At 38.3% G+C, this 27,875-nt stretch overlaps 1 protein-coding gene across 1 annotated transcript in view; it reads right to left on the reverse strand.

Annotated features, from left to right (window-relative positions):
* Nucleotides 1-5,879: 5,879 nt before the first annotated feature.
* Dtwd2 (DTW domain containing 2) overlaps nucleotides 5,880-27,875 on the reverse strand; it is a 63,466-nt gene continuing 41,470 nt past the window's right edge. Inside the window, exons 5-6 of the mRNA XM_059246229.1 lie at nucleotides 13,243-13,371; nucleotides 5,880-7,399 (exon numbers count right to left, since the gene is read on the reverse strand). Coding sequence (XP_059102212.1) covers nucleotides 7,229-7,399; nucleotides 13,243-13,371 — 300 coding nt within the window. The 3' untranslated portion in view covers nucleotides 5,880-7,228. The remainder of the gene's footprint in view (nucleotides 7,400-13,242; nucleotides 13,372-27,875) is intronic.

Here is a 27,875-nt window from a genome sequence, read left to right on the forward strand (position 1 = left end):
TATCTGGTTTTCTTATGACTTAAAAAATAATAATACATTATTCATTTTGGTTGATCTTACCCCATCCCTCTCCTTTCCCCTATCCTCTGCCTTCCTAAAAATCACCAGTTGGATCTTGTTTTCATAATCCAATCTGCATCTTTGGGTTGGAGTTTTAAGATCATTTACATCTAGCATTATTGAGAAAGATAAGCTGACTCATGTAAATCCTTGCTTAATTCAAATACTGTGTTCTTTTCTTTCTCACTTAAGCATTTTAGGAGTTGCCTGGTTTACTGGGTTGAACGTGTTTATTTCTTTCCTAAATTTCATCCACTCAACTATTCATGAAATTTCTTTTTTGACACCATGCTTGTTACCCTTTCTTCCTCTTTTGTATGTAGGATTCTTTCCAGTATTTTCTGTAATACCTGTGTTCATGAATTGCTTTAGTATGTGCTTTTTGGGGGAGGTGTTTATTTCTCCATTGATTTAAAAAGATAACCTTGCTGGATATTATTTGGGCAATTTTGGTTGGTAGGTCTTTACTCTCAGGACTTGAAATGTCATTTCTGGTGTATCCTACTTTGGGGGTTTCTGCTGAGGGGTCTCTGCCAAATTTGGCTCTGGAAACTGGCAGTTCCCTTTTGCAGTTTGCAGGGCTCCTTCTAATACAGCATTTTAACTCTGTGACCTGGAGTTCCTCTTTTGTCATTTCTATTTCAGTTCTAAATGCCTTCTCTATCTAACTGTCCACATCTTTCTTCTACAGGAGGAAATTTCTTCTACAATTTCATAAAATAGGTCTTCCATGCTTTCAGTTTGTATTTCAACTTCTCATTTACCCATCGATTCTTAGGTTTCATGTCTTAATCATGTCCCGGAATTCTTGTGTTGTATTCATGGTTGCTGTTTTTATTTGCTGTTGTTCTTTATTGCTAAATGAATGTGTTTAATATCCTTTACTTGGTCTAATCTATTGGTAATATTTTCCACGGAAATTTTCAGGTTGTTTTTTTTGTTTTGTTTTGTTTTACATTTTTTGGGGCGAATGTGGTGGGGTAGGTGTGCACACACATGCATGCCAGAGCATAGGTGTAGAGTTCAGAGGAAAATTTGTGGGAGTCAGTCATCCCCTCCACATGTAGGTTCTAGGAATAGAACTCAAGCGACAAGTGCCTTTACCTGCTGAGCCATCTCGCCGGCCCTCTGCCAACTACAAAGTTTTAGTTGATTTGTAGGGAAATTCATTTTTAAGAATTTTATTTGGTTATCATTGCTCTTTTTATTGATTTATTTATTTACATTTATATTTTAGAATTTCTGTGTCTCTGCTGGATTTCTCATCCATGTCTTGCATTAACTTCCTTTCTTCATTTATTAGAATCCTCATTTAGACAATGTTCATTTTTAAAAATGTTTCTTTGTCTGACAGCTGAATAATTTCATTACCTTTTGACTGACTATTTAAAAGTTATACACTTTAGGAGAAGCCATGTATTCCTTGTGTTTCTAACTTATAAATATATATACTTTTATACAGGTGTTTTCTTAGTGGGCAGCCTTCTCTTGGGATCTTAATCCCCACTACAAATTAGAGGGGGAAAAAATGCAGACAGCACTAATAGTAAGAGTTTAAAAACAAACTAGATACTCAAACACAGAATAAAAACTGAAGCAGGGAGACTGGGGCAGAAGGATGACAGGATAGAAAGGGATGGATTAAGATCAACCAAAACTAATGATATATTATTTTTAAAGTTGTAAGGAAACCATATAATAGGAAAGCTAATTAAAAATTAAACCAAAACAACAACAACCAAAAAACAGAGGTGCCTTATGGAAGAGGATAAAGCTGCCATAGGTTATTAATAAAAATACCAGTGCCAGGCATGAGCTCCCTTCCTGAGTTGTTGGTCAGCAAGGCCTCTAAGGTCCCCCAAACAATGCAATGATTGCTACTGCTGTTGGTTACCCAGCAGAACTGGATGGTAAGACCCAACTGCCTAAATTACGGGATGCTCTGGCTGCATGACTCAGAGAAATCAAGTTGGAACTAGGTTGGAAGCTTCCTCCTGACAGCCAACCCTCATAGTGCCAGAAGGTGCTCGGCAGACTGCCAAGGGAGCACTGTCTTAGGTGTTGTGTGCTATGATACTGAGCGGCCAGACAAGGTGAGTCCTAACTGTGACACATCTATTCTGGGAGTAACCAAGCACCTGCTGACTGGAATTGAGGCCTACTCCACAGAAGGGAATTCTTGTCTGGTACTGCTCAAACATCTGTGGCTGGAGAGGTCACAGGCCCTTGGCAGGAAGCTATAGCTGCTGTTTTCCTAAGTGCACATGCTGTGACCATCATGTGACCTTCCTATGCCCACAGACTAGTGGTGATGTCACCTTGGTCAGAGGAGCTTCCTTTTCAGGTAGGTGACAGTGATTGCAGAGACTCTTAACTGGTCAAAGTGCTGATAAGTGATGGTTTAATGCTCAACCGCAAATGGGACATCTGTAACAGCTGCTCCAGGGCTTAGAGAACACCGCAAAATAAGGGATTAAAAGAATGTGTGAGTCGGAGGAAGAAGGGGCACAGTGTGGAATGCTGAATTCTAGGTCACACATGGAAATCCTCTTCCATCTACAAGACTAACCCAAATAATATTAAGGTTAAATATATTTTCCTTGATTGGCCTGAAAAGGTAGAATGTTCTAATGCCCAAGGCCCCTATCACCCTAAAAGAAGAGTAATCTGGTGGGGAGGGGTGTTAATGTGCAAATGCATGTGTTAAGGTCAGAAATCAATGCTGAGTGTTTTCCTCAATCATGTTCTGTGTTTTATCTATTTTTTTTTTCTTTTAGAAAGAGTCACACGGGACCCAAAGCATACCAGTTCTGCTAGCCAGCAAGACACAAGGATTGGGCCTCCCCTCCCCAGTGCTGGCATTACAGGTGTATAGCATCATGCTCATCTATTCTCTTTTCCTCATGTCTTATCAGTTCTTTAAGAATTTTATGCAATTAACCTCCCTCTCTCAACTCCTCCAAGATCTACCCCTCTTCATTACTCACTTAACACTGTCATTTAAAAAAAATTCCACTGAGTCCAATTTCTGCGGCCCATATATTCTTGAATGCACTGGAGTGTGGCTGACCTGCAAGGACCTACACAAAGAAAATTGAATTTCCATCTCCTAGAAGCTACCAATTGCTAAGAGCCCTTCAGCTAGAAGTAAGACTTCATCCCCATCTCCCGTCTCTGCTGGGACTTGGTCTGGCTTCAGCTTCCACAAGCATACTTTCATAAGCACTGCAAGTTCATGTTACATCTAGAAAACACTATCATCCACCATCTCTGGCTCTTACAATCTTTCTGCCCCCTCTTCTGCAACGAACCCTGAGCCTTGAAAGGAGGGTATGTGAGACAGATGTGTCATTTAGGGGTGAGCATTCTGCAATCTCATATTTTCTGCACCTTGACCAGTTGTGGTCCTCTGTGTTAATCATGATCTTCTAGAAAAGGCAGTTTTTCTGATAACATTTAAGAGCTACACTAATCTATGGGTATAATGATAAGTCTTTAGGAGTAAGTTTAATGCTATGCATATTCAGTATAGTAATAGGAGTAGGTTCTCCCCAAAGGCTTTTCTAGCCAAGATTCTTGGCCTCAATAATGTTGCCAGCTATGAATTTCCTTGTGTGGAATGGAGTTTAAATCCAATCAGAAAGTGGTTAGTTATTCCATTGATGTTCAAGCCACTATTACACCAGTGGGCATATCTTGCCAGGCCAGTGTTACTGTAGCTCACACATTCACAGCTGGATGAAACTGATGATTACTTTTCCCCTCCAGTAGTATGCATACATCTTCTGGCACTATGAAAGCTAGGCAGTAGAGACAGAGCTTCCAGGTCAGTGCCAGCTTGGTTTCTCCATCTTCTATGATTCAAGTGCGTGGTGTCTTCAGCAATAGGGTTTCCTCATCAAATTCTGGAGCGTAACCAAGAGCACTGGCAACAGCATATAATATCTGGAGGTCTCCTGAGACCTCCCTGGCCAACAACTCCAAAAGTGGTAAACCATTCCTGGCACTGGACTTGTTATCCTCTGTTGTCCATAGGTAGCCTTTATTATGTTGAGATATGTCCCCTGTATCCCTAGATTCTTCAAGACATGTACCACAAAGGGATTTTTGGATTTTGTCAAAAGGCTTTTTATTCATGTAATGAGATAATCGTGTGGTTCCTGTCATTGTGTGTATTTATGTAGTGAATTATACTTATTGATTTATGTTGGATTATCCCTACATTTCTTGGATAAAGCTGACTTCACCTTGGTGAATGTATAGAAATATAACTTCCTATCTTTCTCCCCTTCCCATTTCCCTCATCCATCAGCTGTCAAGATCTCCAGCTTACCTGCTCTATTGTTTTCTCTCTCTAACCCTAATGAATTGTCTCTGGGTTCCCATTGAGTTTATTTTAAATTATTTTATAAAAAAAAAATCAAGAATTTAGAAAGAGTATTGCCTGCAGTGACAACAGGAAATTAGAGATCCTGCATACCTAGACCAGTGGTCCTCAACCTTCCTAATGCTGTGACCCTTTAATACAGTTCCTCATGTTGTGCTGACCCCCAACCATAAAGTTATTTTCATTGTTACTTGATAATTGTAATTTTGCTACAGTTATGAATCATGATGTAAATATCTGTATTTTCCGATGGTCTTAGGCAGCCCCTGTGAAAGGGTCATTCAACACTTCCCAATGAGGTTCAACACTTCCCACAGGTTGAAAACAGCTGCCCTAGACACATCAGTTTTCCTCCTTCCCAGCTAAATGCACACACAGGCAATCTCCCTCTTCTCAAAGGCATGCTGCCTGTCCTAATATAATCACCTAACACTTTCCTCAAAACATGGCCAGCAAAAGGTACCGTACTAATGGTTCATGAATCAATGTCCAAGTTACAGCCAGCTTCTGGGGTTACACTGATTCTCAGAGTGTTCACTCACTCAGCCAGAAGGACTTTGATGATGATTAAAGATAAAAGAATGCAGAGGTTTCTTCTACCCTTGGTCAAAAAGTTTGACTATAAGACTTCTAAGATGACCCCACAGCACCAGAGTACAAACTAAGAAGGATGGAGGGTTCTTCTCCCCTGTCTGCTTGCTGTGCAGATGGAGACTGCCCATTGCAGAGATCCCGTCTTAAACTACAGTTCTGACAAATGCCACTTAAGTGTCTGTGGAGCTGAGAAAGGCACGCCTCTGTTTTCTTCTCCGAATCTAGACTTCTGTATGTCATCTCTGTCCAATGCTGCACTCCTGACTCCCCATGCCACTGTCTCTGGAGCCATGCATCCAATGCTGCACTCCTGACTCCCCATGCTACTGTCTCTGGAGCCATGCATCCAATGCTGCACTCTTGACTCCCCATGCCACTGTCTCTGGAGCCATGCATCCAATGCTGTTTTCGATTCACGGGTGTAGCAAATGTGCCAAGTGTCTCAAATGTGCCATCTTCCCTCTATCTGGATACATCTTCTTTAAGTAAATGCACACACACACACACACACACACACACACACACATATACACGCACATGCACACGCGTACACACGCGCACACACACACAGCCAAAGTAATAAATTTTAAGCATTTAAGTAGTTAATATATTTAAAACATAAAAGTTATTTTAAATGGTAAACACAAATTAAAGTTTGGAAATATTAATGGTATCATTTGTTTGATTTTTCTTAAAGAACAATCATAACAATCAATAGAACTTTGTGAAATTTAATTCCAATATAAAAATTACTGGAAGATGATTTTAACTCATTCCTTAAGAAACAATTATACATTATACTATTTTTTCATTATTACACAAATAATTGATACTAGACATTTAGGTTATAAAAGGCCAACTTATTTTTAAATGCAAATATAAGTCAGCAATTGAAGTCACAAATCTGATTTTAATATTTTAAAATATTTTCATATAACTTGCTATATATTTGTTAGCATTCTAATTGGGACCAGCCAAGCTATTAATGAGTGTCTAATCTGAGCCAATAATAAGCAAATGAGCATGAAAAACATCAAAAACCAGTGTATATTTGTGTCACACACAGGTATTTATCAAAATCACCACTAAACTGCATGCTTGATTTTTCCTTCCATTTAACACTGGATTCAAGGAACTGTAGTAATCAGGAACAAAGGTCAAAATGAAACACCCTGATCTTGCCAAAGTGTTTTCTTAACTATAAATTGAATATAAATATAGAGTATATAAATTTCTCTTATTCTATACAAAATCTCAGCAAATATTCTCCTAATAGGGTGAGAAATTTGATCTTTCATATTGAAAGCTTTTGCTCTTAAAAATTTTTTTTAAGTAGAGCTACTTACAGAAGTATGTTTTCAAAATGATAACTGCATTATACTCTACTTCAGCCATTTCCATACAGAAACTTCATCAACAACCTCTTACCACAACGAGTAAACTTGTTAAATGAATACTGAAAAACTAAAACTGAGGCAAAGCAAATGCCAAAGAGAATGTAGGCTATTTCAAAGTTAAATGCACTCTACAGGAATCCAGACAATTACAGGGTGTAAATCACATTCACGGAGTCCATGTTCAACCCTAAACAGTGAAGTTTCCCTGTTTCTTTCTACTAGTTAATAAAACAAGTAACCCTCTTTTGCCACTTATTTCACAGTAAGGCTGAAACTAATGCAGGGTATATGCCACCACTGATCTCTACATACCTAGGTATCCACAAACGCTGATGGAAACAACACTGTTCCCAGGCTGAACTGTCTTCATTTTATACACACTCTTTACTCTAAACCAACAACTAATTGTATTTTGAAGAGATCTAAAACAATGTATTAGAAGCACATATTTAAAAAACAAATACAGTATCTGGATGGTAGTGGCGCACACCTTTGATCCCAGCACTCAGGAGGCAGAGGAAGGTGGATCTATGAGTTTGAGGCTGGCCTGGTCTACAGACTACACGGAGAAACCTGGCCTCAAAAAAACAAAAAAACAAAACAAAAGACTGCTTTTCACAGAGTGGGTGTAAGTGTGCTGCATGATGCTGTTTAGCAGACCAACTCTTTCCGCACAAGTACCTGTCAGCATTCCTTCTTCAGAGTCAAAGCCCTCAAGCCTAAACTGGGGGAAAGTTTACCAAGTCTTGTCAGCTAAAGACAGGTGAAGGAGCATCATGGGAACACTGGGCTAAATTTTAACACTGTTCATCAACAGCTCCATCTTCCTGAGTTTGCGCTTGTTCTTTGGCATTGGCTTGGGATATAATCCGTTTTTCAGAAGATATTCCTTGCTGAGGCGAATCTGAGCACCGTGCTGAAGCTGGAAAGAACATAACGCTTGAAGAGGGCGAAGCAAAGTCTGTTAAGAAAAAAAAGATACTAAAAACGTATTTGTGGCAACTTGTATTCTATCTATATTTTTCTTTCAAATACAGACAATTACGTGTTCTTTTTTATTATTGCTTTTGACTGTGAAAAGTAACCACTACTCTATACTTCATAATTATTTCTAAATTCACAGATTCTAATACAAGGATTTATATTGATTTTCCATATAGGAAATAGAGTCTGACTTAAGTTTTATACACTAATTTATTTAGATAGCATGAAATGTGTCATAATTTAATTAGTTAACAAGCTGATTAAAGGAAACATTTAGATAGATAGGCACAGCACATTAGCTGAATTTCAATCACTGACACAAACAATTCCATGATGACAACAAAGTCTTCCTCACATCATCAGTCCATGGAAGACACAGAGGTAACAGAGCCACACATGGCACACTTGAAATACTGTAATTTTATACCCTGCCTAAAGTAAATTTCTGCAGAGCTGAACAAATAACACTAGTGTGTTAACTGGCTTTCCATGTAAGTTAATAGAGATGACTGCCACACAACTGGAACACATGCTGTATGTAAGGTGATTCAAGTTCAAAAGCTAAAACAAAATTAAATAGTATTTTAAACACATTTTTGGGTCAGATTCTTTGTATGTAAGAATAGCAAAGGTTTTGGTTGAAAAGGCCATTAAAGAATAATTTTTAAAAAGGAAAAAACTGAGCCAGGCAATGGTGGCACACGCCTTTAATCCCAGCACGTGCGAGGCAGAAAGAGGAGGATGTCTGAGTTCAAAGCCAGCCTGGTCTACAGAGTGAGTGACAGGACAGCCAGCGCTACACAGTGAAACCCTGCCTCAGGAAAAAATTGACAAAGGGTCTGTGTGAAAATTTATTCCCCCACATATACAAAATACAAGGTATATTTTATATATAAAAATATAAAGGGGCTTTACTTTACAATGAAGTATTAAACACTATGGCAGGCCCTGATAATTGCTTCTCCCTACTCATTGTTTTTATCCTTATTAATAGAACCCAAGTTGTATTCATGAAAGCACTGTGCCTATCTACTAATAAATTAATGAGTAATGACAGGTAACTAAAAGTCACTTGGAATAGGCTTTTAGAGGCACTCAAAGCCAACAGGTTTAGGTAGCATAGGTTTTTTTTTTTTTGCTCCCCCCCCCCTTTCCTGTCAAGAATATGATTATCAGAGTGGGACAACTATCATGATCAGTCGGCAATAAATGTGACAATTAAAGCCAAACACAGAGGACAATGGACTGACAGAAAAAAAATGTGGGCTTTTTGTGTTTGTTTATGTGTATGGGTGTTTTGCCTACATGTATGTCTGTGCACCAGAAGATGTCATCAAATCTCCTGGGATTAATGGTCCAGACAGTTATAAGCTGTCATGTGGGTGCTGAGAATTAAAGCTGGGTTTTCTAACAGAATATCCAGTGCTCTTAACTGCTGAGCCATCTCTCCAGCACCATAATCTGGGTTCTTGATGTCCTTTCCAAACTGCATTTATAACTCAGGACTGCCCACTTTTGCATGTTGTACTTACAGAAGTTTTTTTAAAAATTGATTTAACCACTGCCTTTGTTTTTAAATGCTGTCACACACAATCTGTTATTGATATAGACCAGTAAGAAAAAATAGACAAGTATTTTGGAAACCTCAATACAACATTATTGTTGAAAGTCCATTAGGTATGTTTTCACTATTGTAGAAAGCCCATCACGTATGTTTTCATTGTTTCTTTTAATAAGAAAGACAGGAAAGGAACTAGAAAAATGTATTAATCTTACTTAATAGTCCACTCAATGGACAGATTGGACGATAAAACACGATAGGTCTCTAGGAAACACGGATAGGACTATATACAGATAGAAGCAACTTAAAAGTCTCTTCATGTTCTGACATTTACTTTCACAGATAGAATAATGCTAATATTAAGGTCAAACACCTCCAACTTTGACATCCCAAAGATAAGGTTCTATCAAATTTACTTAAGTAATAGAAAGATCTAAACCAGATCCTCATTTAATCTCTGTTGTGGTCACTAATAAAAAAGTAACTTTTGTCATGGTAAATGATCAGTTTACATTTTTTATTCCTTTTGAAGTTAGGCATCGTCACTGTCCTACTTAGTTTTAATTGTCAATTTGACACAGCCTAGAGTCATCTGAGAAGGGAGTATCAATTGGGGAATTCCCCAGATCACATTACCCTGATGGTAGGTCTGTGGTAGACCATATTGATTGTTAATTGATAGAAGAGGGTCCAGCCCACTGCAGGTGACACCATTCTTTAGGCAGGTGGTACTGAGATGTATAAGAAAACTCGTTAAGCTTGAGCCTGTGTGAGAGCCAGCATAGAAGCATTCTTCCATGGTTTCTGCTCCAAATTCCTACTTGAATTTCTGTCTCAACTTCCCTTAGTGATGGACTGCAATCTTTAAGTTAAAATAAACTCCTTCCTTGCTTTTGGTCAGAGTAATTTATCACAGTAACATAGATCAAGTAGACTTAGTTAATGAAATCTGAGGAGCTCAAGTACTGTGTGTTGTCTTTGGGTAGAAGTATTATAAGTAATGCAGAATTTACCATTTTTCTTGCCTCTTCTTTATGAAAGTGGAATATTTTTGGATAGTTTTCCATAATCCTGGGTCCCTAAGCACCGTATGAGCCTCTAGAAGCCCTCCTGGCACTCCCACTGAACAAGCAGCATGCAGAGAGGCATTAAAGCATTGCCATTCTATGCCATTTTAATTTACTGCAGCCTACTTGATGATGCTATCATATATTAGCTATGTGCTTCACGGTAAGTAAATAAAGTCTACCTAAAAAGTTATTATCATAACAAACAGTGAGGTGATATATTAGACCCCAACTATTACAGTGTTGAAACCACTACCTGACGTTCAATAAATGATAATGCTTCTAATATAAAGAAAAATATCAGATTTGAGTCAGAGTACATAAGAAAATCCTATTTATAAAACAAGTTTGTGTCTAAGTGTTTACTTGGGGAAAATGAGTGTTATGTGGATCCTTTTGTCTTCATGTGTGTGGTCACAGCTTGCTGGACAGAACTAAAGTTCTTAAATTTACATGCAGCTAAAAGCTTTTTACACTTTGAAATTCTGTAAGGTAAAACTTCCCACATAAAGGAAGACCTTGAAGCAAAAATAAACCTGAAGGTGAAGGCTCCCTGGTAAATACTGCAGTAGACTAGTAAAATCCATCAAGCTGTAGTTTACAACTTTCATTGATCTACCAAAACTGGAGAGGCATAGAAAGTCAACGGTGCTTGTGTTGACAATGGCAACAATTAATACACCTCACTTCATTTTACAATAGGAAGGCAACAGAGACTGAACACATTAGGCAAGTCCTCTCTCACTGAGTTACATCCCCAGCCTAGGTAACTTTTAAATTCTTTTTTTTTTTTTTGGTTTTTTTTTTTTTTTCGAGACAGGGTTTCTCTGTGTAGCTTTGCGCCTTTCCTGGAACTCACTTGGTAGTCCAGGCTGGCCTCGAACTCACAGAGATCCGCCTGGCTCTGCCTCCCGAGTGCTGGGATTAAAGGCGTGCGCCACCACCGCCCGGCCCTAGGTAACTTTTTATACAAGTTTAAAAGGAAAAGCAAGTACAAAGAGAGATTATGCAACTGCCCCTGGCAAGCCAAGCTGACAACAGTGATGAAGTTGTGATTCAAACTGACTTCAAAGCCTGTACTTCTGTTCCAGGAGCCATACGCTCATAGCCTTTCACACCCTGCTACTTCCTGTGCTTCAAAGTTGCTCCAGCATACAGGATGGGGACGAACCAAAAGACTGAAAAGCAATGTTACATTCAATTTGTTTATTCTGAGGAGCCTGATGTCTATAAGCCATACAATATTTCACTGTTTTCCAAGATCTCAAGGTTTTCTAGGAGAAATACACTATAGCTTTCCTCCCAAGGACGAACTAATATACCCATTGTCACAGAAGACAGTAACTGTGCTCCACAAAGTGTGCTTTTTAATTTTTTTAACTAATTTTTAACAGATTGGCCTTAGGGTTCACTTCCAATAAAACAGCTTATACTATTAACTAGAAGTAAATTTGTTTTCTATAATAAGTAATGAGATGTTTCATTATACGGGTCTCCCGTTCATGCTCCTACGAAGCATATTAGAATCACCGAAGTCACAGATATGATTGTCAGACACTGTTTCTCTACTGGCCACTGTGATTTGATTATTCCTGAAGGCCGAAGTAAGCAGAATAAGAGTTCTAGACCCTTACTGTTACTATGAAAGTTTATGTTCGATCCATCCATAAGGAATAACAAAAGTTCAGGACATGTGGGCTCCCATCACAACTCTATACTCTAGCGATTGCTTATTCTCAGATATTATACTTAGGACATAGTTATTCAAGTCTTGTGTGGTCATGATAAAGATTCCTCTTATTTTTAAGATATCATATCACTAACCATCACATATAATCTAGTAGGAATCAATGTCATCTTTGAATGTTTCTGGTTTCATCAAGAAGGAAAAGTGGTGAACAGATGGAAATAAAGTTACACAGATAGGAAAAAGTGATGGGTAGAGGAAGAAGAGAATTGTCTAGGGCACCCTGGTCATTCAAGGCACAGAACCAGGATTGCTGGGAAGTGTTCTTTTCAAAGACAACATGGGGAGTGGAACTGTTTAGCTGGAACAGTCCATTTCCAAAGGAAGTCTCATCATGAAACACAATTTCCATGAAAAGAAAAAAGCCTCCAACTCTCACTCTCATAGCTCAGGGCCCTGGGAAGAGCAAAGCGCTCAATCCTGGCTCCCCGCACTCTGACTCTTCTGCAAACTCTGGAGATATTTTTTGTTTGTTTGTTTTCTTCATGATTAACGTCTTCACAACTTCCGGTTACTCTGGCTAGGTTTTAATCACTGCAGGAATTTCCTTCCTGGCTAAAGTACTGTCTCATCACAGTACTGATACTGTACAATAAGAGGAAGATGAGGCAGGAGAGAGAGCCGTCTATGTGTAGGCATGCGTGGGAGTGCCTGTGTGGTGCCATGTGGGGGGAGGAGTTACCAACTATTTTTTTAACTGTCATCCTCTGACACTGTTTTCTGAGGAAGAAGTAATGGTTCACTTATTTTTCATAACTCATCTTAAAATTATTTTTACTATACTTTTCTTTTGCTATAAATATGAAGTTTCTAACATGTCCCCAAAAGTTGAGATATTACTAAGCTCAATGAAATGTTATTCTCTGCTGATAATTGTTAGTTATATACGTAATCACTAGAAATTTTATGAGAATTAAATATAATGTTGATTGTAGGTTAAGTCCTTTTCATATTCTGTGGGCATTTCTATCCATATAAGTACCTATTTTACACTCTAAGCAAGTTTAATAAAGTAAACAGAATGTTAGCATATCTCCTCAAATAAAGGCACCAATGCAAACAAGTAATGTTGCTGGAGAATGTTCTTTTAATTAAAAAGAAAAAAGCTGATCACCAGAGAATACAAACTACTTAAAAAAGAAGTAGAGAACACTAAAGGAAAAATCGAGCCAAAAAACTCTATTGAGCTCTGTGCTACTCACACGCAATTTAGCAAATTAAAAATGCTGTTTGCACAGCTTAGTGGGAATATTTAAATAATGCAATCTGGAATGATAAACCAACACAGTAAAATACAGAGAGGAAGAAGATTATGAAAGTCCATAAATATCTACTGCAGATATACTCCACTTGTCACGTGACTTACACAATTTACAAGTGATGCATGTCTAAATTTTCTCAATAACATCCAACCCTACTTTTAAGAAACGATGACTTCCACATACCTCTTGTATATAGTTATTTTTCTCCAAGATGGAAAGAGCAGCAGCAGCACATTCTAGGGTAGAAAGGCACCTGCTAGTGGGTTGCATCCGAATTACATACTGACTACAAATGCTAGTTTTTAACTGCACCTGAAACCAAAAGCAAAGTAATAAAATGTAATTTTCATCTTAAATTTAAAACTATGAAACATACATTTTAAATCCCACTCACCTTCCACCTAAAATTGCAACTTTAGAAATATTAAGTATATCAATATCTTTGCACATATCCTTTAGTTGTTACTGTTGGGTAGCAGAAGCAAAAGTCTAGCTACCAAAAGATATCTGACAAAGAAAAGATACCCAGAATACATTCAGATTTCTCTATACCCCAAATGACACGAGTAACACCCTCCAGTGAGGACAAGAGTGAAGACCCACTTCACAAAAGAAGACATAAGGATAGCAAACAGGCACTTGGTATAGCGCTCAAATGACCCAATGAGTAGCTAAAATTAAATTAAATAATAATAAAATTATCATGAGGCTGGGGATACAGCTCAGTGGTAGGACCCTTGCTGGGCATGCAGGAAGCCCTCAACTCAAGCCTGAGTATTGCCTTCCCTTTATCTTCCCCCCAAAAAAACTAACACCATTATCCAAATATAGAGGCCCACAGACAGACAGTATACAGAGAGTGAGACCTCGGAACACTCAGCCCTCAACGAGATGTCTGCATTGAATCTATCCCCTAAGAGCTCAGGGAACCCTGCGGAAGTGGAGGCAGAAAGAGTATAAGAGCCAGAGGGGATGGAGGACTCCAAGAAAACAAAGCCCTCTAAATCACAGGATCCACGCACATATGAACTGTATTACAGACTGAGGCAGCATGCACAGGGCCTGCATGGGTCTGCACGTTAAGGTCCTAGGACTGAAAGAAGTAAACATACTGCACCCCCCAATGATAACCCAGAGGCTATCTCTAAGTGATAACTATTTGCAAATGAAAATTTAATTTTCTCCAAGGGAATCTCACTGGGGAAAAAAACTACTCTTAAATGCAGGCTGCATGCCCAGTAGTAGATGGCCAACAGAAAATGAACTCTAGGGCATCTTTGGAAGTTACTTGTCTCATAATATTGTGTCAGGATTTTTTTGTTTTGTTTTTTTTAAATATTTTTTTTTGTTTTATTTTATTTATATTTTTCCCTCTTTTTACCCTTGAGGTCCCTTCTGTCTATATTATGGCCTCCATTTAAGTGTTTTTATGGGACTCTTGAGTGTGTGAATGAGTGGGTCTCTGTGTCTATATGTTTTCTTGTGCCTTTTCTCGGGCTCTTCTTCTGTTTGTTTTGTCCTATTTCAATGTGCTTGTTTTTGTTTTATCTTATTATATTTTATTATCCCTTAGAAGCCTGTTTGTTTCTAATAGGAGAGAAAGGGGAAAGATCTGAATGGTAAAGAAAATGGGGAGGAAATGAGAGGAGTAGATGTAAGGAAAAAAATCTATTTTCAATAAAAGGAAAAAATAAGAGTTTCAATGTAAAATAAAGGACTTACTGTATACTTAAAATGTGGTACATATATACAATGAAATTTTATGCAGCTCTAAAAAAATGGAATCATGACATTTGCAGGAAAAACAGATGCAAGTGAAAATCATTATGTTAAGCAAAAAAAAAAAGGCTTAGAAAAACAAATATATCATGCTTTCTCCCATATGCAGAATAAAGATTTAAACATGTGTGTGTGTGTGTGTGTGTGTGTGTGTGTGTGTGTGTGTGTATGGGGGGATTACTGGAAAAACAGTAAAAAAATAAATAAAAATAAACATATTACTTCTTTGACTAAATTAAAATCTCATACTAGCAAAACTCAGTGTGGAGAAAATATGTTAAATATGAATCTGTTTAGGCATTTAAACAGAGAAAAATTCTGTTCCTCGATACTTTTTAATTATATAGCATCATTTAGAAAATCATAAGAAAATGCAGGGGATTGAGTTTTTCATTTATATGATTCAGAGGATGTCTCAGCATTTACATTAACTGAAGAATATATTTGATGACTTCCATATATAAGTTTTAACCTCTCAGTTTGGGGGGGGGGGATTCCTGCATTGTGAACTTGCATGTAAATGTTCTATGTTGCCGGGCGGTGGTGGCGCACGTCTTTAATCCCAGCACTCGGGAGGCAGAGCCAGGCGGATCTCTGTGAGTTCGAGGCCAGCCTGGGCTACCAAGTGAGTTCCAGGAAAAGGCGCAAAGCTACACAGAGAAACCCTGTCTCGAAAAACCAAAAAAAAAAAAAAAAAAAAAAAAAAAGTTCTATGTTTACATGTTCAAAATAAGTTTAATTCATTTGTGAGTGGTCATCATTTTGAGATAGCTTCTGGGTTAGTGATAGGAGCTTAAGACTGCTTCTCTTGGTGCTGGAACCCTATCTGATGCAGACCCCTGCACGTCCTGTGTACTCTCCCTCCTGCTCTGTGAGTTCATATATGCATCTGTCCTGTTCTATTTAGGCGTTTCCTTGGTGTCATCCCCTCTGGCTCTTATATTCTTTCCTCCTCCTTTTTCATGGGGTTCCCTGAGCCCTTGAGGGGAGAGATTTGATGAAGACATCTGTTTAAGACTGAGTATACCAAGGTGTCTCACTCTCTGCACATTGTCTGTCTCTGGACCTCTGTAATTGTTCCCATCTATTGCAGGAAGAAGCTTCTCTGGTGAGGACTGAACAAGGCACTGATCTATGAGTATAGCAGAATGTCATTAGGAGTCATTTCACTGCACTATTCCTTTAGCAGGGCAGTGGTATTTGGTTTTCCTTTAGGTCCCTGACCTATCCAGTCTTAAGTTCTTGGCCCCCAAGCACTGTTGGGGATGGGTTCCATCTCATGGAGTAGACCTTAAATCCAATGAGATACTGGTTATGTTCATAAGCTTTATGTCATCATTGTAACAATGTATCTTGCAGGCAGGTCATTCTTGTAGATGACAGGTTTTGTAGCTAGGTTGGTGTTTACCTTTCTCCATTAGTAGTGTGCAGAGTAACTCTCAGTACGAGGAACACTATTCTGTAGGTGTGAAGGCTCTAGATAGGAACCAACTTGACTTCTCCATGTCCAATGAGTTGTGTAAGTTTTGTCTTCAGCAATAGGAAGACCCTATCATCAGTTTTTGGAGAGCTACCAATTGCCTTGGCAATAGCCTATGTTGTTTGGGGTCCCTTTGGCCAACAACTCCATTAGATATAACCCATTCCCGGTACTGGGAGCTTCGTTTGGTGATGAGAGCTGTCTAGTTTGCACTCTATCTCCGCTGCTATTCAGCCATTTCATTAAATCACCTTCATACGTGCATATATTTCAGGAAGCATCTACTATACTAGGTTTTCATACAACCTCTCTGATGGCCCTTAGTTTTAGCTGTCCCTCCCTATATTCCCCCCTTCACCCCCCTCTTAACTCTGCCTTCCTGTTTGATTTTCTGATTTCAGGCCCCCACTACATCTACCCATAACTAAGTATTCTACTTTCTCTTTGTAGGGAGATCCAGCCCTCCCCACTAGTTCCTTACTCTATACCTAACCTCTGTGGTTCTATGGATTATAGCACGTGTTTTGAAGACTTAACAGCTAACACCCACATATAAGTGAATACATACCATATTTGTGTTTCTGAGTCTGAGTTACCTCACTCAGGGTGAGTTTTTCTAGACCATCCATTTGTCTATGAATTTCATGATTTTATTTTTTAACAGCTGAATAATATTCCATTATGTAAATATACATTTTCTCTACCCATTCATCCACTGATGGACATCTAGGCTGTTTCCAATTTCTGACTATTATGAATAGGACATAAATGAATATGGCTGAGCAAGTTAGGAATATCTTTTGGGTGTATGCTCAAAAGTGGTATAGCTAGATCTTGAGGTAGATCAATTCCTATCTTCTTGAGGAACCATCACACTGACAACCATAGTGGCTGTACACATTTGTATTTCCACCAGCAATGAATGAGTGTTCCCCTTACTCTGCATTCTCACCAGCATGTGCTGTCACTTTTTTACTACTTTTGGCCACTATGATGGGTGTAAGACAAAAATGTTAAAGTAGTTTTGATTTACATTTCCCTAATGACTAAGGATGTTGAACACTTCTTTAAGTGTTTCAGAGCCATTTATGTTTCGTCTTTTGAGAATTCTCTGTTTAGATCTGCACCCCATTTTTTAATTGGGTTGTTTGTTTTCTTGATGTCCAGTTTTTTGAGTTTTTTATATATTTTGGGTATTAGCCCTCTGTTAGATGTGTAGTTGGTAAAAATCTTTTCCCATTATGTAGCCTGCTGCTTTGTCTGAATCGTCAATGGTGTCCTTGGCTGTACAGAAGCTTCTCAGTTTCATGATGTCCCATTTATTAGTTGTTGTTCTTAATGTTTGTGCCATCAATGTTCTGTTCAGAAAGTCTATTTCTTATATTATTAAAGAACTAAACGCTACATTTAAATCTTTTCTACCAATACAAGCACTTTTATTTTGTTTTCTGAACAATCCACCTAAAAGTTCAGGTCAACTGCTTATGTAATATAATAACATAAAGCACAGGAAAAGGGTATACTATAAAGAACTTAGAGTTCTGTTGAATGTAAACATGTATGTAAAATAGCAAGCGATCAAGTATTCACTAGTACTAATACATATGACTCTAATCCAAGAGGAACTGGAAATCTAGAAATATCAGAAGATACAAGGACATAACAGCAGCTACTTGAGGAAGAATTCTAACAAGTAGGAAACAGATCAAGTCTTAAGTGCATTTTTATTTATTTATTTATTTATTTTTTTTTGGTTTTTCGAGACAGGGTTTCCCTGTGTAGCTTTGCGCCTTTCCTGGAACTCACTTGGTAGCCCAGGCTGGCCTTGAACTCACAGAGATCCGCCTGGCTCTGCCTCCCGAGTGCTGGGATTAAAGGCGTGCGCCACCACCGCCTGGCTCTTAAGTGTATTTTTAAACACGTATTTTATTAACCAACTTATACCTAAGATGACTGAAAAATTATTAGGGATCATTGTTTACTTGATTTTGTTTTCTGCTCTCTAGGCTGAAAAACAATTTAAACTAGTATCTGCAAGCTTAAACACACCTCAAATCCAAAATCCAAAAGTAGTATTCAAAACTTACTAAAAAATATACTTTTAATCTAGCCCTTTTATCCAACTAAGATTATCAAAATAGATAATGGTGTAACTAAGCAAATTTCCTTTAAAATCAAACTGCAAGCCAGATGGTGGTGGCGCACACCTTTAATCCCAGCACTCAGGGGGCAGAGACAGGTGGATCTCTGTGAGTTTGAGGCCAGCCTGGTCTACAGATTGAGTTCCAGGATAGGCTGCAAAAGCTACACAAAGAAACCCTATCTTGAATAAATAAATAAATAAATAAATAAATAAATAAATAAATAAATCAAGCTACAATTTAAAAAGACCACAGAAAATACTGGTGGCAAAGCAGAAGCATATACTCTTCTAAAAAACAAAGATAAAGATTTTTTGCATACCTAATTCTCAGTTTTTAGCAGATGCATTATAGAAAAACTGAACAGTGCTATGTCCCTAGTGGTTACAAGGCTCACTTATAAAAATGTCCCCATTGCTGGACAGTGGTGGCACATGCCTGCTGTGGGATGGTCTGTATGTCAAATGTGTTGCTGATTGGTCAATAAATAAATCACTGATTGGTCAGTGGCCAGGCAGGAAGTATAGGCGGGACTAACAGAGAGAATAGAGATAACAGGAAGCTGGGTGAGGGAGACACTGCCAGCCGCCACCATGACAAACAGCATGTGAAGATGCCGGTAAGCCACGAGCCATGTGGCAAGGTATAGATTTATAGAAATGGATTAATTTAAGCTGTAAGAACAGTTAGCAAGAAGCCTGCCACGGCCATACAGTTTGTAACCAATATAAGTCTCTGTGTTTACTTGGTCGAGTCTGAGTGGCTGTGGGACTGGGGGGGTGAGACAGATTTGTCCTGACTGTGGGCCAGGCAGGAAAACTCTAGCTACACACGCCTTTAATCTAGCACCTGGGAGGCACCTGGGAGGCAGAGGCAAGCAGATCTCTGAGTTCAAGGCCAGCTTGATCTACAGAGTGAGTTCCAGGATAGCCAAGGACATACAGAGAAATCCTGTCAAGGAAAAAAAAAAAGAAACAATAAAATAAAAAATTGATCTCTGTGAGTTTGAGGCCAGCCTGGGCTACAGAGTGAGTTCCAGGAAAGGTGCAAAGCTACACAAAGAAACCCTGTCTCGAAAAAAAAAAATTTAAATGCCCCTATTAATTGCTAGGTTCCAAAAATGTGTTGTTTCCCTTGTTAATCTCATAACTACAGAGTAGCCCTCTTCTTGGGTATATATATATATGGTTTGAAAAAGTCGTTCAGTGACAACTGACTACTACATTGCTAATGAAAATTTAACAATTTTATTTCTTGAAATAATAATATATCACTTCCCCCTTCCCTTTCCTCCCTCCAAACCCTCCCATGTGTGTTATACCTTTCTTGTTCTCTTTCAAACTCATGGCCTCTATTTGTTTTGTTGTGGGTGGTGGTGGTGGTGACGGTGTGTGTGTGTGTTCCTAAACATATAAATACAACCTGCTCATGTCATATAAAGTTATGTGTGTGTGTGTGTGTGTGTGTGTGTGTGTGTGTGTGTGTGTGTGTGTTTTCAGGGCTGACCATTTGGTATTGAATAACCAATTGGTGTGCTCTTCCCTGGGGAAGACTTTCTCTCCCAGTCTCCTACTCTCAGCATTCCTGAGTTGCCTATAGTTCTTTGTGTGGGTTTGAGGCTTCATGATACTGCCTCCCACACACGCATCCAGTCTACTTCGGAATGTCTACTGATGTTGTTTTCCTATTCCGCTGCCTCCTACTATCTTTCCACTCCCCTTTCTGCAATGATCCCTGAATCTCAGGTGTAGGAGTTATATTACATACATATCAGTTGAGATCGGGCTCCAAAACAGCATCTTAATGGGCTGTGGCTTTATATAATGGTCTCCATCTGCTGCAAAGAGAAGTTTCCTTAATGAGGGGTGAAAACTACAATCATCTGTCAATTTCAGGATAAATATTTAGAATGTTGGTAGGGATTGTGTTGGTTTAGTAAGGTGATGATTCTCCTCCAAGATCCATGACTTCCCTATAGTGCTAATGAAAAGTTAAATATATCCCCTTCAGTCCTCAAACTATTCATCTCAAAAGCTTAACACACACTCATTCTTGACCATTTAGAACTTCTGAAATACATTTGGATCTGAATCTGAACTTAAGAATAAACATTCCTTCCCTGCCTTCAATCTCGGCTAGAAACATTGATCACTTTAAAACTGATGCTCCAACACTGATGAGACATAAAATGGTCTAATTTTATCTCACAGATTCAGACTAAACCTTTAAAAAATGGTAAATTTTTAATTCTTCCCATAAATTATAGAATATAACCTATCTGCTTTTGGTTCAATAAATCTGAAAAGCAAGAACTGCTTTTAAGTTGATTTGGGACATACATACTTAGCAAGAACCTTTAGTAGCCTCAGAGCATACTAAAAAGTAGCTAAGAATCAGTAAAAAGTACATGAAATGTGGCTTATACAGGCTGCATTTGTGAATGTGCATATATGAGTGTGTGTGTGTGTGTGTGTGTGTGTGTGTGTGTGTGTGTGTTTTCTGAGAGAGAGAAAAATGTATGGGCTACAAAAGCAAAATGTTTTAAAGTGTTGTATTTTACAGTAAATAGTATGAAAGTTATGAATTGCAAAGGCTGCTTGCATGTTTATTATAACCAACCAACAATGAAATTCATTAGCAAATTCTAATAGTAATGAAATACATTTTAATGTCATCTTTCTTCTTAATCAGTTTGTATAAATTTCTTCCATTTCTATTCAGTGTATTTCTCAAACTATACAAAAAAAAATTCCAATTCTTTAAAAAATTACTAGTAATATGGCAAGGTATTCTTAGAAAGTCAAGTATTCTTAGCCATCTGTTCATACTATGCACTCCTCATCTTTTCATAATCAATTTTATCCACCTTGCCCCATAATTGAGGTACATAATCATACCAGCTGCCTAACTATGCCAACCATGCCTGTCATGCAAATAGCTCCTTTTTCTGAATTAATTGTGTCCACTGGACCAATTGAATACAGTACTTCTCTAGGATGACTCTGCCAACTGTGACAGCTGTTGCATGGAAGTCTACAGTGCATACACTGCTGCGCACAGCTTACTTTCATTGTGGATATGCAAAACATTTCTGAATAATGTACTCCTCCAAAAATGTAGACAGCTAGAGGTTTATGTATCATCAGAAAATAATATGGCTCTCTAAAAGTTACAGTTGATTAAAACCAAATACCAAGTCATCTCACATTACTAGACCCTTTCAGGTATGACTGCAATTCACAAGATACATGGGATCAAGGCACTAATATTTAATAAATAAACAAAATGAGACTGATAATATGGCTTACTAAGTAGTGAATGGCACTTGCTGCGAAGCCTAATAACCTGAGTTTGATCCACAGGACCCCAGGATGCAGTAAAGAGAAAAAACCAACTCCCAGAAGTTGCCCTCTTACTTCTACAGACACACAGTGACACATCATGTACACACACACACACACACACACACACACACACACACACAAAATATTATCCACAAATTTTATATAAACAAGAACACAAAACAATCTAGCTCAGTGCTAACAAAAATACATTATCATAATATAAACCTTAATAATGGGGCAAACTGGCCTTCATTAAAATTAAAAACTTGTTCTTCAAAATCAATATTAATAAATGCAAAGCAAGGCTGAGATTGAAATAAGTATTTGTGATACATAAATCTAACAAGGGCTTTGTAGATATATTTAAAAGTCTTGCATCTCAATAATAAAAATTCTCCCCCAAGGAGGAAAGGCTAGACACTTGAAGAAAAACACAAAAGGATGGTTGGCCTCTGTGATCATATTGGGGGCACAAATGCAAATCAAACCACAATGAGGGACAAGCTATTGCAGTTAGAATGACTAAAACCAAGAAAAAAGCTAAATAAGAAACAAAGTCCACTTTTAGGTATTTACTTACCCAAGAAAAATAGAAGCATGTGACCCAAAACACTTGTAAAAGAAAATGTACAAAGCACCCTCATTCATCCTTTCTACTCTATGAGAAACATACTACCATGCTATCAAACACTCCTTTCCTTACCTTGATCTCTTTTAACTAAATCCTTCATACTGACTTAAAAACAAGCTTAAGCCTCTGCTATTTGGAGAAAATAAGGAACACCCTCCCCCCAGTCTCACAATTCTACCAGCTTCTACTTCCTCCCTTTCCTCTCCAAACTGTCCACATCGGTGTTCTATGTTAGCTCATGTCCACCTGCCTCTTCAGCCAGATTGTGTGGGCTCCACCTCTGTACTCCATTAAAGCTGCTCTTACTAAAACAACACTGCAGCAACTATCATGTTATTAAAACTGACGACACCTTCGTCCTCATTTTAACTGATCTGACAGCAGCAGTCAACTGTAACGAAATATATATATATATATATATATTTGCTCTGCTGTCAAGTCCCCTGGTTTTCCTTCTATCCGTCAGGCTACACATTCACAGTGTCCTCTACAGTGTATGCTCTCCCTTGCATTAAGTACTTCAGTTTCTCAAAACCCAATCTTAAATTCATTCTCTCTCTCTCTCTCTCTCTCTCTCTCTCTCTCTCTCTCTCTCTCTCTCCCTCCCTCCCTCCCTCCCTCCCTCCCTCCCTCCCTCCCTCCTAGGGTCTTGTGCTTGCTAGGCAAGTGCTTACCATTGAGAGAAATCTCCAACCACCTCTTTCTTTATTTCAATCTATGTTCTAACTCTGGATAATAATATGCATACCCTCACTTAACTTGCCATCTATCTGGAAATGACTGGCAGGTCTTAGCTGCTCCTACAAATGCAAGATTGAGAATTTATTGCTTTAAAGAGATTCTGAATTATCAGTGTCATTTAAACAAGAATAGTGCAAAAAAATGAATGAAAACATTATGTGCAAACAATTCTGTATCTAATTAATAGTTTAAGATTATCATAATGAAGTGGCATACATAAATGAAAGAGCATTAAGAATCCCAATGTAAATACACACTAATGTGGAAAGGAAGGGGGAAGAATGAATGAGTATGATTGTACAGTTGCACCCAAAGCAGGTGACCTAAACTTCTTATTCCAAGGTCTTCAGTGACACCTAAAGAGTGGTCAGCCAAAAATCACTCTAGCTAGTGACGAGGACAGGTAAGAAGAGTTAGAGGGAGTCAGTCCACTGTGCTAGTTCTTGAATAAGTGGGTGGAGTACTGTGACCTAAGACACTAGTGACTTAAGGCAGAGTCTAGGTCCCAGTGACATAAGCAGACTGTGAACTCAGAATTCAGGGCTAAAATTAATTCACCCAGAGACAGTATTATAAATGAAGGAACACAGATTCAACCATGCGTGTTCTGGTTCACCCAGGTCTCCAAATACAAAACTAAGATCATCCAAACCCCAATGCAAGTCAAGTATCCTGCTGCCTCAACTAAGACAAAGTAAAGAAGGAGAAAAAGAAACAAAACAAATTTAATGTCAGGACAAAGATGGACACATAGCTGTCCCTAAAAACGAAAGAGACACCTCGGAAAGATTAAGACCGGCAGAGAGATTTGAAGTCAGAAGACCTTTCTTCTCATTCCAGTTTCTGCTTTCTCAAGCTTAAGTACCCAGAGTTTCAATTTATAATGACATGAAGTAATTAGTAGTATTTATTTATACCTCCTCAAAATTTATTTAAAGAATGAAATAAATTGATGAAAATTATTTTCTAACATGTAATAATACCTCTATAAAGTTGTCATTTCATTATAAATACTAAAATACAGACACAAGTACTAAATATAAACAAACCAACACTCACATGGGGCACTGAATGAATTTATACATGAAAAGATCAAATTATACCTAGAATGTGTATAAGACTTGAAGATTCTCCATGCTATTGAGAGGGAAGAAGAATCTCTGAATTCTCAGGAGCTACAAATGAGTGAGTAAACAAGAAATATTTCTCATCACATGTTGGAAATGTTTCTATATTAAGTAAAGCTCATTTTTAGTCATAAGAACCTGTAATATTTTCTATAAAAAGAACTCTTCCCTTCATAGTTATTCTTGAAAACAAAAGTTATTGTGCATGTTAGCCCTTAATTCTACATGCTGGCCAGATTTTTATTTCCAAATGAAAAATGAACCTGAAAAGGTTGAGATTTAAAAAAATAAAATAAAATAGACACTCTATAATCAGAGTATCGCTTATCTTAGAAACACCAGAGCCAGAGATAATGTTATATATTAATAAGACAACCAAAAATACAAATAACATGAACACAGAATCATTCAAAGAATGAAAGATGTTCCTTAAAATTTGAAAAAGATAGTTGGGGAAGAGATGAAAGGAATTACTGTTAGGTCCAAATAGGGCCCCCAAAAGGCAGGGTCCTGTGGGAGTCTGCCAGAGTCCAGCTCTGACCTGCTCCCATCTATCAAAGGGTTCTTGGGTGGAGGAGAGAAGAATAAGGAAATATTAGGTAGGATGATAGACCTAGACCATGAGGAGAAAGACAAAGACACAGGATAGCTTCGGGAGGGCTCTGGGTCAATACCCAGCCACCCAGAGGTTTATTCAAAAGGGCTTTTTTTTTATAATATGCCAAGAGGAGAGGCAAAAGACTTGACCCTTGCAAGATCAAAGCACACTATACAGACAAGTGTAGACCCTTCCAAACACCTGGTAAACATGCCCATGGCCAAATCATTCCATTATGCAACACTGCTGGGTAAAGAAAGCTCAGATTCTCTGACCCTTAGTAAGGTCTCACTAGATAGCCTCTGTGGGCCACCACAGGGTCCTCAATAAAAGATCTCTGAACAGGTAAACAGGATTGTTATTGAGTAAACAGAAGCCTAAAGATGGGTTTCTGTTTATCAGGAAAACCACTACTTCCTTCATCCACCTCCAACTGGTTAACTGCCTCAAGCAAGGGCATCTAGTTCCCAGTTAATCTGAACAGCTGGTATTAGCTCAAAGACCACAAACCCAATGACCGTCAAATAAAACCTGCTTGCTTTTCCACCATTTTGCTGTTCTCTCTGACCTCTACTTCACACATACCAAAATTTGAGATTCCCTGAGGAAACTGGCACATGTCTGGTAGCACACTGTGTGCACTAGCATTAGAGCACAGTGTACCACTCATCTCTTCAGGGAAGCGTCCATCAGTGCATGCTTCTGAGCAGTCTCCACCCTGCTGTGTCAGGTGCTCTCTGCACAGGCAGCAACAGGCACAGAGGACAACTAACACTAACACAGGCAATGGAAGAACAATGTGGGTGGCACAAAACAGCATTTCTCACACTCAAGTGAGAAAATTAAAAGCAATTCACAGAAACCAGCATCAAATTAAAAAGTGGTAAGTCATAGTCTTTTTAAAATATGCATCACTACAGAAAACCTCAGAGTAAAATTAATGTTTGAAAATTAATTCTTAATTATAATCTCCTAGTAAACCTTGATACAAGCTATTTTCATGCTACTAATAAAATATTACACAATTAATTTCTTAATAGCCAGCCTTCCCCACACACCTGCGCCATCATGATGCTCAGCCTACCAGGCCCACAGTAATGAAGCAATGATTCCAAGCAACTGAGGACCTGGAATCAATCTTTCGCCCTTGTTTAGGTCAGGTTGTTTTGTGACAGAAACACAAAAGCAACACAAGAGTGAACAATAAATTAAGCATAATTTAAATGACTGCAGAAATGCAATTATGAAATAAAATATAATTGTAATTATTCAAAGAATGCCACATAATATAAAAATAATTTGATTATAAATTTAATGAAAACAAAATAACATGACCAACATAAACTGCCAACTGGGCTGCTAATATAGATTTTTCAAATTTTGTAAGAAGATAAAAAGCAAAAGAGCATTAAAAAGGTACAAGCCAAATATATATTAAAAATAAATATAAATGAAGTAAATTAACTGTATTTTATGCCTTTTATGTTTAATGCTTGACTAGGCTGTCCTCAGATCTAACTTCTATTATCCCAACATCACTCCCTTTAGGGGCCATTTACTTTCAAACCACCATATTCCACTCACTGACCCCCATAAGCTTGTAACAATAGCATAATGCAAAATGCATTTAGTCCAACATCAAAAGTTTGCATAGTCTATTACAGTCTCAAAAATGTTTCAAAGCCCAAGTTCAAAGTATCTTCTGAGATTCATGAAATCTCTTAACTGTAATCCCCTATAAAATAAAGTAAAAAACCAGATCACATGCTTCCAACAAATAATAGCACATTACCATTCCAAAACGTAGGGAAGGGAGTACAGTGAGGAAATACTGGACCAAAGCAAGACCCAAAATTATCTGAGCAAACTCCAAATTCTGCATCTCCATGTCTGATGTCAAAACACTCTCCAGATCTCCAACTCCTTTTAGATTTGTTGACTGCAACATACTTCTTTCTCTTGGGCTGGTTCCACTTCCCGTGAGCACCTTTCCTCAGTGGGTATCCCATGGCTCTGTCATCTACATTATCTTGGGGTCTCCAAGGCAATCCAGGCTTCAACTTCACAGCTTTGCACAATGGCCTCTCTAGACCTCCATTCACGGACACTCCAGACCTTAGCAGCTTTTCCTTAGTGTAAAGGCAAATTCTATAACCCCTTCTTCTATCTTTAACTCTAAAGCCAAAACCACATAGCCAAAGCTGCCAAGTTCTTCTGCTTGCGGGGGCGGCAAAGGGGGCCTGGAACATGGCCCCCTTGTTCAATTACATATTCACCAGCTTTCTATTTTCAATAGTTTCCTTTGCTGTCTAAGCTTGGCTTTCCATAAATTTGCTCTGTAGACCAGGCTGGCCTCAAACTCAGAGATCTGTCATCCTCTGCCTTCCAAGTACTGGTATTAAAGGAATGCACCACCACACCTGGCTCTAAGTTTTCTTCAATTCCTTTTTACAAGTTGGAAACTTAGCTGGGTGGAATCTTGCCCTGAGGTCACCACTTCCTTTATTCCATTTCTTAATCTGTTTATCTCCTTGAACACAGGTCTTACCTCCATTCTACTTCATGGTGCTCAGCTGCTCCTTTTCATTTGAGTTACCACTAATAACCACACAACAGAGTCTATACTAGGCTCTTTTGAGATTTCCTCTGCCAACAGAATTAATCCAAAATTCTTCACTTTAGCCTCAGGCAGACTTCAGACAAGGGCAAAAGGCAGCCACTTCCTTCACCAAACTATCATAAGAATGATTTCTAGGCAACATACTAAAATTCTTCTCCTCTGAAACCTCTTGAACCAGGCCCCTACAGTTCTAATCATTCCCAGCACCATTGTCTTTCATGCTCCTACCAGTATGGCCGATTAAGCAGTGCTTAAAGCATTCTACTGCTTTCCTAACCCAAGTATAAAAGTCCAAATTCCTCCAAACATACACATGGTCAGGCCTATCACAACAATACCCCAGTCCCTGGTACCA

Source organism: Peromyscus eremicus, chromosome 19 (assembly GCF_949786415.1).
Source record: "Peromyscus eremicus chromosome 19, PerEre_H2_v1, whole genome shotgun sequence".
NCBI lineage: Eukaryota > Metazoa > Chordata > Mammalia > Rodentia > Cricetidae > Peromyscus > Peromyscus eremicus.